General features: G+C 49.5%; 1 protein-coding gene across 2 annotated transcripts in view; it reads left to right on the top strand.

The window, feature by feature from the left end:
- Positions 1-16,415, top strand: part of DDX43 (DEAD-box helicase 43) — a 156,528-nt gene that overhangs the window by 41,183 nt on the left and 98,930 nt on the right. For both annotated transcript variants that reach the window (XR_012751422.1, XM_075338438.1), the window contains exons 8-9: positions 8,158-8,268; positions 15,517-15,658. Coding sequence is in view for 1 of the 2 variants with exons in the window: in XM_075338438.1 (XP_075194553.1) it covers positions 8,158-8,268; positions 15,517-15,658 (253 nt within the window). In the remaining variant the exon portion in view is untranslated. The remainder of the gene's footprint in view (positions 1-8,157; positions 8,269-15,516; positions 15,659-16,415) is intronic.

Below are 16,415 nucleotides of genomic sequence, written 5' to 3'. Positions count from 1 at the left end.
TATGCTATACATCTACACTGTACGGTCGCACTGTTGATTTTTGGCTATATACCCTCCTGGATTGTACTCAGAGGAGACAACAGCATGTCGTTCGCAAATAGCAAGGGTGCCAAAGCACAGGCTTACTTTGCAACCTGTACCTCATGTGCGGCTATACTACCGGCAGGTTCCACTGACCCTCATTGTGTGCAATGCTCGGCCCCTGTGGCACTTACTCAGCCGGAGCCTCTGCTACTGGTGGCCCAGGTGGAACCACCTGCTACCACTGTCCAGGTGACAGGGACGGAGTTTGCAGTATTTGCTGACAAACTGTCTGAGAGTATGGATAAATGGTCTGCTAGCAAGCGTCCATTGAGTATGTTTCTGGATCACTCCGACTTCAGAGAGGCAGTCCAGAAACACAGAGCTTGTCCAGATAAGCGTTTTTCCAAGCGCCTTAAGGATACACGTTATCCCTTCCCCCCTGACGTTGTCAAGGGCTGGGCTCAGTGTCCTAAGGTGGATCCTCCTGTCTCCAGACTGCCGGCTAGATCCATAGTTGCAGTGGAAGATGGGGCTTCACTCAAAGATGCCACTGACAGACAGATGGAGCTATGGTTGAAATCCATCTATGAAGCTATCGGCGCGTCTTTTGCTCCAGCATTCGCAGCCGTATGGGCACTCCAAGCTATCTCAGCTTGTCATGCGCAGATTAATGCAGTCACATGTACATCTGCTCCGCAAGTGGTGTCCTTAACCTCTCAGGCGTCGGCGTTTGCGTCCTACGCCATTAATGCTGTCCTGGACTCTACGAGCCGTACGGCGGTAGCATCCGCCAATTCGGTGGCAGTCCGCAGGGCCATGTGGTTACGTGAATGGAAGGCAGACTCCGCTTCCAAAAAGTTCTTAACCGGTTTGCCATTTTCTGGCGACCGCCTGTTTGGTGAACGATTGGACGAAATCATTAAACAATCCAAGGGAAAGGACTCATCCTTACCCCAGTCCAAACCAAACAGACCTCAACCACGGAAGGTACAATCGAGGTTTCGGTCCTTTCGGCCCGCGGGAAGGTCTCAGTTCTCCTCGTCCAAAAGGCCTCAAAAGGATCAGAGGAACTCCGATTCATGGCGGTCTAAGTCACGTCCTAAAAAGACCGCCGGAGGAACCGCTCCCAAGGCGGCCTCCTCATGACTTTCGGCCTCCTCACACCGCATCCTCGGTCGGTGGCAGGCTTTCCCGCTTTTGCGACACCTGGCTGCCACAGGTAAAAGACCGATGGGTGAGAGACATTCTATCCCACGGTTACAGGATAGAGTTCAGCTCTCGTCCTCCGACTCGATTTTTCAGAACATCTCCGCCCCCCGAGAGAGCCGATGCTCTTCTTCAGGCGGTGTGCACTCTGAAGGCGGAAGGAGTGGTGATCCCTGTTCCTCTTCAGCAACAGGGTCACGGTTTTTACTCCAACTTGTTTGTGGTACCGAAAAAGGACGGATCCTTCCGGCCTGTTCTGGACCTAAAACTGCTCAACAAACACGTAAAAACCAGGCGGTTCCGGATGGAATCGCTCCGCTCCGTCATCGCCTCAATGTCCCAAGGAGACTTCCTGGCATCAATCGACATCAAAGATGCTTATCTCCACGTACCGTTTGCACCAGAGCATCAGCGCTTCCTGTGTTTCGCCATAGGGGACGAACACCTTCAGTTCGTGGCACTGCCTTTCGGCCTGGCGACAGCACCACGGGTCTTCACCAAGGTCATGGCAGCAGTGGTAGCAGTCCTACACTCTCAGGGACACTCGGTGATCCCTTACTTGGACGATCTGCTGGTCAAGGCACCCTCTCAAGTGGCATGCCAACGCAGCCTGGACGTCGCTCTGGAGACTCTCCAGAGTTTCGGGTGGATCATCAATTTTCCAAAGTCAAATCTGACACCGGCCCAATCACTGACATATCTTGGCATGGAGTTTCATACTCTCAGCGATAGTGAAGCTTCCGCTGGACAAGCAGCGTTCACTACAAACAGGGGTGCAATCTCTCCTTCAAGGCCAGTCACACCCCCTGAGGCGCCTCATGCACTTCCTAGGGAAGATGGTAGCAGCAATGGAGGCAGTTCCTTTTGCGCAGTTTCATCTGCGTCCACTTCAATGGGACATTCTCCGCAAATGGGACAGGAAGTCGACGTCCCTCGACAGGAATGTCTCCCTTTCACGGGCAGCCAAGGCTTCCCTTCAGTGGTGGCTTCTCCCCAATTCTCTGTCGAAGGGGAAATCCTTCCTTCCCCCATCATGGGCTGTGGTCACGACGGACGCGAGCCTGTCAGGGTGGGGAGCGGTCTTTCTCCACCACAGGGCTCAGGGAACCTGGACTCCGACAGAGTCCTCCCTTCAGATCAATGTTCTGGAGATAAGGGCAGTGTATCTTGCCCTAAAGGCGTTCCAGCCGTGGCTGGAAGGCAAGCAGATCCGAATTCAGTCGGACAACTCCACAGCGGTGGCATACATCAACCACCAAGGGGGAACACGCAGTCGGCAAGCCTTCCAGGAAGTCCGGCGGATTCTGATGTGGGTGGAAGCCACGGCCTCCACCATATCCGCAGTTCACATCCCGGGCGTAGAAAACTGGGAAGCAGACTTTCTCAGTCGCCAGGGCATGGACGCAGGGGAATGGTCCCTTCACCCGGACGTGTTTCAGGAGATCTGTTGCCGCTGGGGGATGCCGGACGTCGACCTAATGGCGTCCCGGCACAACAACAAGGTCCCAACATTCATGGCACGGTCTCTAGATCACAGAGCTCTGGCGGCAGACGCCTTAGTTCAGGATTGGTCGCAGTTTCAACTTCCTTATGTGTTTCCTCCTCTGGCACTGTTGCCCAGAGTGTTACGCAAGATCAGGTCCGACTGCCGCCGCGCCATCCTCGTCGCGCCAGACTGGCCGAGGAGGTCGTGGTACCCGGATCTGTGGCATCTCACGGTGGGCCAACCGTGGGCACTACCAGACCGACCAGACTTGCTGTCTCAAGGGCCGTTTTTCCATCTGAATTCTGCGGCCCTCAACCTGACTGTGTGGCCATTGAGTCCTGGATCCTAGCGTCTTCAGGGTTATCTCAAGAGGTCATTGCCACTATGAGACAGGCTAGGAAACCAACGTCCGCCAAGATCTACCACAGGACGTGGAGGATATTCCTATCTTGGTGCTCTGATCAGGGTGTTTCTCCCTGGCCATTTGCCTTGCCCACTTTTCTTTCCTTCCTTCAATCCGGATTGGAAAAAGGGTTGTCGCTCGGCTCTCTTAAGGGACAAGTCTCAGCGCTCTCTGTGTTTTTTTGTTCCTAGCCAGACTTCCACAGGTACGCACGTTCCTGCAGGGGGTTTGTCACATAGTCCCTCCTTACAAGCGGCCGTTAGAACCCTGGGATCTGAACAGGGTGCTGATGGCTCTTCAGAAGCCACCTTTCGAGCCAATGAGGGATATTTCTCTCTCACGCCTTTCGCAGAAAGTGGCCTTCCTGGTGGCAGTCACATCACTTCGGAGAGTGTCTGAGCTAGCAGCGCTGTCATGCAAAGCCCCTTTCCTGGTGTTTCACCAGGACAAGGTGGTTCTGCGTCCGGTACCGGAATTTCTCCCTAAGGTGGTATCCCCCTTTCATCTCAATCAGGATATCTCCTTACCCTCTTTTTGTCCTCATCCAGTTCATCAGTGTGAAAAGGATTTGCACTCGTTAGATCTGGTGAGAGCACTCAGACTCTACATTTCTCGTACGGCGCCCCTGCGCCGCTCGGATGCACTCTTTGTCCTTGTCGCTGGCCAGCGTAAAGGGTCACAAGCTTCCAAATCAACCCTGGCTCGGTGGATCAAGGAACCAATTCTTGAAGCTTACCGATCTTCTGGGCTTCCGGTTCCCTCAGGGCTGAAAGCCCATTCTACCAGAGCCGTGGGTGCGTCCTGGGCTTTGCGGCACCAGGCTACGGCTCAGCAGGTGTGTCAGGCGGCTACCTGGTCGAGCCTGCACACTTTCACGAAACACTATCAGGTGCATACCTATGCTTCGGCGGATGCCAGCATAGGTAGGCAAGTCCTTCAGGCGGCGGTTGCCCACCTGTAGGAAAGGGCCGTTTTACGGCTCTATTACGAGGTATTATTTTACCCACCCAGGGACTGCTTTTGGACGTCCCAATTGTCTGGGTCTCCCAATGGAGCGACAAAGAAGAAGGGAATTTTGTTTACTTACCGTAAATTCCTTTTCTTCTAGCTCCAATTGGGAGACCCAGCACCCGCCCCTGTTCCCTTCGGGCTGTTGTTCTTTGTGTACACATGTTGTTCATGTTGAATGGTTTCAGTTCTCCGAAATTCCTTCGGATTGAATTTACTTTAAACCAATTTATAACTTTTCCTCCTTCTTGCTTTTGCACCAAAACTGAGGAGCCCGTGATGCACGGGGGGTGTATAGGCAGAAGGGGAGGGGCTTTACACTTTTAAGTGTAATACTTTGTGTGGCCTCCGGAGGCAGAAGCTATACACCCAATTGTCTGGGTCTCCCAATTGGAGCTAGAAGAAAAGGAATTTACGGTAAGTAAACAAAATTCCCTTCTTTACATCATTAGTTGGTTTCTTGCAGTTTTCCACCACAACGGAGGCTGTAATTACTAGGCAGAGCTAAGCTTTGTTTGACATCAGTGATCTGTCTGCCGCAGGTATCAATCTGCAAATACTGCTCTGATGTACATGTCAGACGATCTTCCATATGCATCAACAGAACAGCACTTGCATGACTGTGTCAAATACAGCTCAGATGAGCGCTGGTGTGCTGGAGAGTTTAGCTCCGCTAGAAACCAACTAGCAATTTTAAAACCACGCCAACTCTTCTCTACTCTTCTCTACTCTTCTCTACTCTTCTCTACTCTTCTCTACTCTTCTCTACTCTTCTCTACTCTTCTCTACTCTTCTCTACTCTTCTCTACTCTTCTCTACTCTTCTCTACTCTTCTCTACTCTTCTCTACTCTTCTCTACTCTTCTCTACTCTTCTCTACTCTTCTCTACTCTTCTCTACTCTTCTCTACTCTTCTCTACTCTTCTCTACTCTTCTCTACTCTTCTCTACTCTTCTCTACTCTTCTCTACTCTTCTCTACTCTTCTCTACTCTTCTCTACTCTTCTCTACTCTTCTCTACTCTTCTCTACTCTTCTCTACTCTTCTCTACTCTTCTCTACTCTTCTCTACTCTTCTCTACTCTTCTCTACTCTTCTCTACTCTTCTCTACTCTTCTCTACTCTTCTCTACTCTTCTCTACTCTTCTCTACTCTTCTCTTCTCTACTCTACTCTACTCTACTCTACTCTACTCTACTCTACTCTCTACTCTACTCTACTCTACTCTACTCTACTCTACTCTACTCTACTCTACTCTACTCTCTACTCTACACTCTACTCTACACTCTACTCTACACTCTACTCTACACTCTACTCTACACTCTACTCTACACTCTACTCTACACTCTACTCTACACTCTACTCTACACTCTACTCTACACTCTACTCTACACTCTACTCTACACTCTACTCTACACTCTACTCTACACTCTACTCTACACTCTACTCTACACTCTACTCTACACTCTACTCTACACTCTACTCTACACTCTACTCTACACTCTACTCTACACTCTACTCTACACTCTACTCTACACTCTACTCTACACTCTACTCTACACTCTACTCTACACTCTACTCTACACTCTACTCTACACTCTACTCTACACTCTACTCTACACTCTACTCTACACTCTACTCTACACTCTACTCTACACTCTACTCTACACTCTACTCTACACTCTACTCTACACTCTACTCTACACTCTACTCTACACTCTACTCTACACTCTACTCTACACTCTACTCTACACTCTACTCTACACTCTACTCTACACTCTACTCTACACTCTACTCTACACTCTACTCTACACTCTACTCTACACTCTACTCTACTCTACTCTACTCTACTCTACTCTACTCTACTCTACTCTACTCTACTCTCTACTCTACTCTCTACTCTACTCTACTCTCTACTCTACTCTACTCTACTCTCTACTCTACTCTACTCTCTACTCTACTCTACTCTACTCTACTCTCTACTCTCTACTCTACACTCTACTCTCTACTCTCTACTCTACTCTACTCTACTCTACTCTCTACTCTACACTCTACTCTCTACTCTCTACTCTCTACTCTACTCTACTCTACTCTACTCTCTACTCTCTACTCTACACTCTACTCTCTACTCTCTACTCTCTACTCTACACTCTACTCTCTACTCTCTACTCTACACTCTACTCTCTACTCTCTACTCTACTCTCTACTCTACTCCACTTAGAGATGATGGTACAATATGGTATACCTCTTACAGTGCTTTTGTGAAAATTGATGCGATTGTGTGAATAACCCTTTAATGATTTTTCATAAATGGTTCAATATGGCATGACTGCTCTGGCTTAAAAGCCGATGACCATTACCATACCAAATAATTATTTTAAGTCTAGTCATTTTTACTGAACATTTCAAAATTAGAAACAAAATCTAGTTCTCTCCAATTTCTATCCATATTTTTCAATCCAGCACAGCTAATTAAGAGCAAAAATTTAATTATTGTGACTTACCTCTTTTTTTCAGACACATAAGACATGCCACAGATTTAGACAGCAGAAAATAGGAAAAAATTTTTTCCTATTAATTTAAAACCTCCCTTGTGGTGTAAATTGGAGGGGGCATTAGCATTCTTTCTAATTCACTAGGGTTAAATAGTGATGTAATAAATCTAGTCTTAGTGTTTCTCAGCAGTATTATCACAAGAGCTAGGCTACATGCATATTTACATACACACAGTGTACAATACCACATCTTGCTGTTCCTTCCAAGCTCGTGACTGATCACATGACCCGAAAGGTCCTTGAGTTAATCAGGTGGCAGTCCTTAGCTCCTGCAGATCCAGTAGCTTACTGTCCTGCTCTACACCAATCTCATAGATCAGTGTGGTGCAGGAGAGGGCAGTTCTGTATGTGATCAGGAAGGCCCTGTCTGTGTTCTCCCCATTACAGGAAGTTGCCTCTGGTCTATTAGATGCACACACCTTTTAAAAAGAAAATTCTTGTTTACCATAATCTGCCCCATTCTCTCACGAGAGAATCTACAGCCATGTGAGCGAGCCCTAAAAAAAAAAAAAAAAAAGCATTTTGTAATGTAATCGCTCTTAGGTACAAAATACAGGAATTCTTTTGGGTTTTCTAAACTAGTCACGCCCTTTTAAAGGGAACCTGTCAGGTGCAATATGCACTCAGAACCACGGCAGTTCTGAGTGCATATTGATAATCCCTACCTAACTGTCCCAGCCTATAGTAGCATAGATAAAGGGATCTTTAGAAAAAGTATTTCTAAAGATCCCATATGATATGCTATTGAGGCCAGCAACTAGTTGCAAGGGCATTAGTTCCCTTGGCTAGTCTGCCCCTAATGAATGCGCAGCGTCAGAAGCATGGTTGCGCTCACTTCTCTGCTGCCATAGCATCCGATGCTGGATTCCAGCTCAGTGCGAATGATAGCTGACTTTCGGTCATGCGCACTACACGAGTTTGAAGCCATGACGTGTACGCCTGCCTTCATAGTGCGCATGATCGAAAGTCCAGGATCATTTGCACTGAGCCGAAATCCAGGAGTCGGACACAATGGCAGAAGTGAGAGCAGCCATGTCTTTGACTTTGCACATTCATGAGCATGTTATTACACCCACAGGGGTGTCCTTACATGCTAAAAGGGCCGACTAGCCAAGGGAACAAACGCCCTTGGCCTCATTATCATATCATATGGGATCTTTAGAAATTCTTTTTCTAAAGATCCCTTTATGTATGCTACTATAGGCTTGGCCTGCTAGGCAGGGATTAGAAATATACTTCCAGAACTGCTCGTGGTTCTGAGTGTATATTGCACCTGACAGGTTCCCTTTAAGAGTTGTTCATAGGAATTAGAAATTGAATAGCCTTAAGAGGTGCTGGAAATGCGGATGAAAAGACTGTGTTGTGAAGATTGATGGCAGAGTCGTCCACGCCTTTCACAGACATTTCTTGGTGGTTTTACATTTCTGCAGTATATTTTGTAACCTACATTACTTCCTAACCGTCTGTTCTATAATTTAGTCCTAGCCATGAACGTGATGGACCAGGAATGTTAGTTCTAGCTCCAACCCGCGAGTTAGCTCTGCAAGTGCAGGCCGAGTGTTCAAAGTACAAATATAAAGACTTCAAAAGGTATTGTATTGGGAAAATGCTGCTAGTATGTTATGGATAAAGCTAAAAACGTTTCCTGCTTTGTTGTTAGCCTTCACAAAAAGGCTTACTTTTACCATTTGCTTGAATTGAACCATTCCATATGCTATATGTCAAAATTTGTATTGTATAATGTCCATAATGGATCACCTATAGAATTGGAGAGAGCGTTGCTTGGATTGCCACCTCCCCAGGGGGGACTGAAAGCAAGTGACCACTGCTTTGGGGAAAGAAATGTATGGCATTTTGTCCTGAAGATGGGAAGAAAAAAACCTTACTGCCTGCCTGTATGAATCAGGTCTTTATAGCCCCATTATGTAATTCCTGGTTATAAGCCTCAAATATTAAATGTAATTTATGTGAAATCCAGCTGACAAAGAAGTCAGCACTCTTATCTATTATGCCACATGTGCATTTTGCGTATTTGGTGAGTTTTTTTTACCCCTCAGTATTTAAGTCACAACCAGGAGTGGAACAGTCAGGGAAAGTATAATGGACACTCGGGCACCTCTTCTGCATTGTTTACCCACTCCTGGCTTTGGCTTATAGATACTCAATGTGCATGTGGCCTAATTCACCAACTCTGGAGAGCTACTTCTGCGTTGTGGATTTTTGGGGGGCTTTTTTCCTGCTCAGTTCATGAGGAAAACTGGTTTTAAAGATCTATATAAATATTTAGCTAAAAAGTTCTAAGTTTTACGCCATGGATTGCATATGCATTTTTGTTTTTTGTTTTTTCTTCAGCGCTCTATTGGGAGACCCAGACGATTGGGGTATAGCTACTGCCCTCTGGAGGCCACACAAAGCACTACATTAAAAGTGCAAGGCCCCTCCCCCTCTGGCTATACCCCCCCCGTGGTATCACGGGTTCTCCAGTTTTAGCTTTGTGTGCGAAGGAGGTCAGACATTCCATGCATAGCTCCACAGATTTTAGTCAGCAGTAGCTGCTGACTATTTCGGATGGAAGAAAAGAGGACACATATAGTGTCCCCAGCATGCTCCCTTCTCACCCCTGGATGGTGTTGTAAGGTTGAGGTACCTATTGCTGGTACAGGGCTGGAGCCTGACATGCTGTTTTCCTTCCACATCCCCTGGTAGGGCTCTGTGGAAGTGGGATCCTGCCGGCCTCTCAGCTCTGACGCCGGGCTCCATCCACAGACCCATTAGAACCTGATGGAGACGGAGCAGGAGTACGATCAGGGACAGGCCCTGCATCATACAGGTACTCTGTGTCCCCGGCAGGCACAGACACACTCCGGGCTGGCTGGGTGTTGTAGTGCGCCGGGGACCGCAACGTTGGAGCTAGTGTCCCTACAGATTACTGGGGGATTGTTTGTGTATGGGAACGCAGCGCCGACCCCCTCTGGACCGGGCGGCGCTGCTGTGACTTGTGGTGCGCCGGGGATCCGCCGTCCGCGCTTTTACGGCGGCGGCGGTTATAAATTGAGTCCCCGGCTTTTTGGGCCTAGGACGCCGGCAGCTCCGATTCGTTCCCGCCCCCACCCTGTCATTCAGGGTAGGGGAGAGACGCTGTTCGCTAGCAGCGACGAGGGCTGGAGCCTGATTTACATGCTCCAGCCCTCACACTAGGCACAGAGGGAAGCAGGCTTCCCGCTCTTGGCCAGGAACGCCCAGGGCCCGCCCCCCTTCTCTCTCAGGACGCCGGCAGCCATTACATGCAGTCTGGCTGGAGGAAGGACGCAAGGCTCTGGGAGACCTGGACTAGGGGCTATCTGGCGACCACACACCCGCTTTTTAAGCGGGCGGTAAGCGATTTTTCTGTGCTGGTCCCTCTAGTGCCTCACGGTGTATTGGTGTACTGTGTAGGATATAGAGATATTGTATTTCTTGCACTGTAAGGTCGCTTCTGGCTGCATCTCCCAGATCACTCTGTGGAAGCAGCAACATGCCATCCTCAAAACGCAAGGCTGCCAAGGCTAGGGCTGTGTATACTGCGTGTGCTGCATGTGGGGCTAATCTACCAGCAGGCTCCGATGACCCCCATTGTGTGCAATGCTCCGACCCGGTGCTGGTTCGCCAGCCGGAGTCAGGAGGGAGAGTGACCCAGGCTGAGACGCCTGTAAGTCCTGCCCCGGTGACAGGGACAGACTTTGCAGTTTTTGCTGATAATATGTCTGTCTCTATGGCAAAAATACTTGAAACCTTGCAATCTATGCATGGGGCTCAGTCTTTGGGCACGGCGAGGCCTCTGTCCTCAGGTCCCCCTCACTTGGAATTAATCCAGCCCACAGGGGAGTCCCCGGCTTCACAGGCCGAGGATTATGAGTCAGATGATAGCCCCAGCCACCCTAAGCGAGCTCGCTGGGAAAGACCCTCGACGTCATCACACTGCTCAGGGTCTCAGCGCAATCAGTCTCCCTGTGATGTGTCTGATGAGAGTGATCAGGAATCCATTCCTGGAACCCCTCTCAACCTGGATACCCCTGATGGGGATACCATGGTAAACGACCTTATCTCAGCCATCAATAGGCTGTTGGATATTTCTCCCCCAGCCCCTTCAGCAGAAGAGGCGGCTGCGGAGCAGGAGAAGTTTCGTTTCCTTTATCCCAAGCGTAAATTGAGTGCTTTGTTGGATCACGCTGACTTCAGAGAATCAATCCAGAAGCACGACGCTCACCCAGAAAGGCGTTTCTCTAAACGATCTAAAGATACGCGTTTCCCTTTCCCCCCTGAGGTGGTCAAGCGCTGGACACAGTGTCCAAAGGTAGACCCCCCGATTTCCAAACTCGCAGCTAGGTCCATAGTTGCAGTGGAGGATGGCGCTTCACTTAAAGATGCCAATGACAGACAGATGGACCTTTGGTTAAAATCTGTCTATGAAGCTATCGGCGCGTCGTTTGCTCCGGCATTCGCAGCCGTATGGGCACTCCAGGCTATTTCAGCTGGCTTAGCAAAAGTGGATGCTATCATACATCCAGCAGTGCCGCAAGTGGCGCACCTTACCACGCAGATGTCGGCGTTTGCGTCTTACGCTATCAATGCGGTCCTAGAATCTACCAGTCGCACCTCAATGGCGTCCGCCAATTCGGTAGTTTTGCGCAGAGCCTTGTGGTTAAAGGACTGGAAAGCAGATGCTGGTTCCAAAAAATGTTTAACCAGTTTGCCTTTATCTAGAGAGAGACTGTTTGGCGAGCCATTGGCTGATATCATTAAGCAGTCTAAGGGTAAAGACTCCTCTTTACCACAACCCAGAACAACCAAACCTCAGCAGAAAAAGTGGCAGCAGAGGTTTCAGTCCTTTCGAGGTTCGGGCAAGACACCATTTACCTCGTACAAAGGGACTCAGAGGACGCAAAGAAACTCAGATTCGTGGCGGGCTCTCACGCGCCCCAAGAAAGCAAATGGAGGTACCGCTTCCAAAGCGGCTACCTCATGACTTCCAGCCCCCTCCCTCCGCATCGCCGGTCGGGGGCAGGCTCTCCCGCTTTTCCGGCATTTGGATGTCACAGGTCAAAGACCGGTGGGTGACGGACATTTTGTCTCGCGGGTACAGAATCGAGTTCAATTCTCGTCCTCCAGCTCGGTTCTTCAGAACCTCCCCACATCCAGACCGAGCAGATGCTCTGCTGCAGGCGGTGGGCTTCCTAAGAGCGGAAGGAGTGGTGATCCCAGTCCCTCCTCAGGAACAAGGGCAAGGGTTTTACTCCAATCTCTTTGTGGTTCCAAAAAAGGACGGCTCGTTCCGTCCTGTTCTGGACCTAAAACGGCTCAACAAACATGTGCACGCCAGGAAGTTCCGGATGGAAACCCTGCGTTCTGTCATTGCCTCAATGTCCAGAGGAGACTTCCTTGCCTCAATAGACATCAAAGATGCTTATCTCCACGTGCCAATTGCTACAGAACATCAACGTTTTCTACGTTTTGTGATAGGAGACGACCATTTTCAGTTCGTAGCTCTGCCATTTGGTCTGGCAACAGCCCCACGGGTCTTCAAGGTCATGGCGGCGGTGGTAGCAGTCTTGCACTCTCAGGGACACTCGGTGATCCCTTACCTAGACGATTTATTGGTCAAAGCTCCCTCTCAAGAGGCATGTCAGCACAGCCTGAATGCTACGCTGGAGACCCTACAGTCTTTCGGATGGATCATCAACTTTCCAAAGTCGATCCTATCACCGACTCAATCACTAACGTATCTTGGCATGGAGTTTCATACTCTAGCAGCGATAGTGAAGCTTCCGCTGAACAAGCAGCGGTCACTACAGACAGGGGTGCAATCTCTTCTGCAGGGCCAGTTGCATCCCTTGCGGCGCCTCATGCATTTCCTAGGGAAGATGGTGGCAGCCATGGAAGCAGTTCCCTTTGCGCAGTTTCATCTGCGCCCACTTCAATGGGACATTCTCCGCCAATGGGACGGGAAGTCAACGTCCCTGGACAGGAAAGTCTCGCTTTCCCAGACGGCCAAGGACTCCCTACAATGGTGGCTCCTTCCCACCTCATTGTCTCAGGGAAGATCCTTCCTGCCCCCATCCTGGGCAGTAGTCACGACAGATGCGAGTCTGTCAGGGTGGGGAGCAGTATTTCTCCACCACAGGGCTCAGGGGACGTGGACACCGCAGGAGTCCACCCTTCAGATCAATGTTCTGGAGATCAGAGCAGTGTATCTTGCTCTACTGGCCTTCCAACAGTGGCTGGAAGGGAAGCAGATCCGAATCCAATCGGACAACTCCACAGCGGTGGCATACATCAACCACCAAGGAGGGACGCGCAGTCGGCAAGCCTTCCAAGAAGTCCGGCGCATTCTAATGTGGGTGGAGGACAGAGCATCCACCATATCCGCGGTTCACATCCCAGGCGTAGAAAACTGGGAAGCAGACTTCCTCAGTCGCCAGGGCATGGACGCAGGGGAATGGTCCCTTCACCCGGACGTGTTTCAGGAAATCTGTCGCCGCTGGGGAGTGCCGGACGTCGACCTAATGGCATCCCGGCACAACAACAAGGTCCCGGCATTCATGGCGAGGTCGCGCGATCAAAGAGCTCTGGCGGCAGACGCCTTGGTTCAAGATTGGTCGCAGTTTCAGCTCCCATACGTGTTTCCGCCTCTGGCGCTCTTGCCCAGAGTGCTACGCAAGATCAGATCCGAGTGCAGCCGCATCATACTCGTCGCTCCAGACTGGCCGAGGAGGTCGTGGTATCCGGATCTGTGGCATCTCACGATCGGTCGACCGTGGTCACTGCCAGACCGACCAGACTTACTGTCCCAAGGGCCGTTTTTCCATCAGAATTCTGCGGCCCTGAACCTGACTGTGTGGCCATTGAGTCCTGGATCCTAGCATCTGCAGGATTATCTCAAGGAGTCGTTGCCACAATGAGACAAGCTAGAAAGTCGAATTCGGCTAAGATCTACCACAGAACGTGGAAGATTTTCTTATCCTGGTGCTCTGCTCAGGGAGTGTCTCCCTGGCCATTTGCATTGCCCAAGTTTCTTTCCTTCCTGCAATCGGGGTTAGAAAAGGGCTTGTCGCTCAGCTCCCTTAAAGGGCAAGTTTCGGCACTATCCGTGTTTTTTCAGAAGCGTCTAGCACGTCTTTCTAAGGTGCGCACGTTCCTGCAGGGGGTCTGTCATATTGTGCCCCCGTACAAGCGGCCGTTAGATCCATGGGATCTGAACAGGGTACTAGTTGCTCTCCAGAAGCCGCCCTTCGAGCCTCTGAAGGAAGTTTCCTTTTCTCGGCTGTCACAGAAAGTGGCGTTTCTTGTTGCGATCACATCGCTTCGGCGAGTGTCTGAGCTGGCAGCTCTGTCATCCAAGGCTCCCTTCCTGGTGTTCCACCAGGACAAGGTAGTGCTGCGCCCTATTCCGGAGTTTCTCCCTAAAGTCGTATCCTCTTTTCATCTTAATCAGGATATATCCTTGCCTTCGTTTTGTCCTCATCCGGTTCACCGGTATGAAAAGGACTTACGTTTGCTAGATCTGGTGAGAGCACTCAGAATCTACATTTCCCGCACGGCGCCCATGCGCCGTGCCGATGCACTTTTTGTCCTTGTCGCTGGTCCGCGCAAGGGGTTGCAGGCTTCTAAAGCCACCCTGGCTCGATGGATCAAAGAACCAATTCTAGAGGCCTACCGTTCTGCGGGGCTTCCGGTTCCTTCAGGGCTAAAAGCCCACTCAACCAGAGCCGTGGGTGCGTCCTGGGCATTACGTCACCAGGCTTCGGCTCAACAGGTGTGCCAGGCAGCTACCTGGTCCAGTCTGCACACTTTCACCAAGCATTATCAGGTGCATACCTATGCTTCGGCGGATGCCAGCTTAGGTAGAAGAGTCCTGCAGGCGGCAGTGACACCCCCGTAGGGGAGGGCTGTTTTGCAGCTCTAACATGAGGTATTTCTTTACCCACCCAGGGACAGCTTTTGGACGTCCCAATCGTCTGGGTCTCCCAATAGAGCGCTGAAGAAGAAGGGAATTTTGTTACTTACCGTAAATTCCTTTTCTTCTAGCTCTTATTGGGAGACCCAGCACCCGCCCTGTTGTCCTTCGGGATGTTTTCTTGTTGTTTGCGGGTACACATGTTGTTCATGTTGAACGGTTTTTCAGTTCTCCGATGTTATTCGGAGTTAATTTGTTTAAACCAGTTATTGGCTTCCTCCTTCTTGCTTTGGCACTAAAACTGGAGAACCCGTGATACCACGGGGGGGGTATAGCCAGAGGGGGAGGGGCCTTGCACTTTTAATGTAGTGCTTTGTGTGGCCTCCAGAGGGCAGTAGCTATACCCCAATCGTCTGGGTCTCCCAATAAGAGCTAGAAGAAAAGGAATTTACGGTAAGTAACAAAATTCCCTTCTTTGTTAGTGCTTTTTGGCTGTGTAGACACACTGAAAATGCATGTAATTTGTACATGATTTGAATCTGTTTTGTCAAAGCCAAATACCAGGAAGTGTCCAAAACTGAGCCGCTTTATGGAAGGCATGACATGCCAACAAGAGAGAAACCACAGCTTCAAAAATGCACCCAATACACATCATGTGACTGTAGCCTAAGGGTTGCTTCTCCAACAGGTGGCACTAGAGGCCTTGCTCTCTTGGGCTGACTTCTCATGTCCAGTAGTCTTCCATTAGAACAGATCCGGCAGCAGTCTGTTAACAGAAGTTCAAAGTTGAGGAGAAACGTTTTACCTATTTATTTTCAGACAACCATAGGAAGTTTGTGCCATATTACCAGTTTTATTGTTGCATTTACTGAAACTGTCAAATGTTGCATCTTTTTATATTTTAGCATTTGTGTTTATGGTGGAGGAGATCGTAAGAGCCAAATAAATGTGGTTACAAAGGGAGTGGATATTATTATTGCTACTCCCGGGAGATTGCACGATCTGCAAATGAACGAAATTGTTAATCTGAGAAGCATAACTTACTTGGTAAGTGTATTTTTGTCTGTACGCAAAGTATATAAGCTATGTGTGGAGGAAATACTTAAGACTCCTTGTATAAAGCAACATAAGCTAAATATCAACCATTATTAGGCCCTCTTAGCACGTATATTTTTTGTTTTTTCTATTAGAGAAAAAAATAATGGCAAAAGACATTTAGGAAACTACAAGACATGTCACTTGGGGAATTTTAGTGTCATTAAACTAGAGGTGGTTGGTGGCAGCATCATTTGTTCCCGCAGCCTCCTTGCATTCGGTAATACGTCATGTCTGTACTGTGAGACTGTGACCGGGGTTATCTATGACGGCCGGTATGTCTCACCCCGGTTGTGCTCACTCCATGATAGAAAGCAACTCCACTCCGGGGTTAATGCTGTTTCCCTACAGGCTTCAGGAAGGGTTAAAAGGAAACAGGAACGAGGACAGGTGGGCCGGGTGTGAGGGAGTGATCACATCTCCCTGAGTTCTCTGCCGGAAAGGCACATATGTACTATTGTGGACTTGTTCTTTGGATAATAAACCGTGTGCTGTGAACCTTGGTGCCTGGATCCCGTGTCTTCTGCAGCGCAGCCGACGACGCTACCTCACATATGGTGGAGAATCGGCGGGCATGTCAGCCGGTGAGGTGTAGCATCCATCCCTGGTGACCCAGCTGCGCATGTCCTGGATTCGAGCGGCTATACTACAGCCCAAACCCGGCGACGCCATGGAGGACATACTAAAGCATTTGGCTCAGGCTAATGCA

The sequence above is a fragment of the Anomaloglossus baeobatrachus genome, chromosome 3 (assembly GCF_048569485.1).
Source record: "Anomaloglossus baeobatrachus isolate aAnoBae1 chromosome 3, aAnoBae1.hap1, whole genome shotgun sequence".
Lineage (NCBI taxonomy): Eukaryota > Metazoa > Chordata > Amphibia > Anura > Aromobatidae > Anomaloglossus > Anomaloglossus baeobatrachus.
This window is presented reverse-complemented; position numbering and strand designations above follow the sequence as displayed.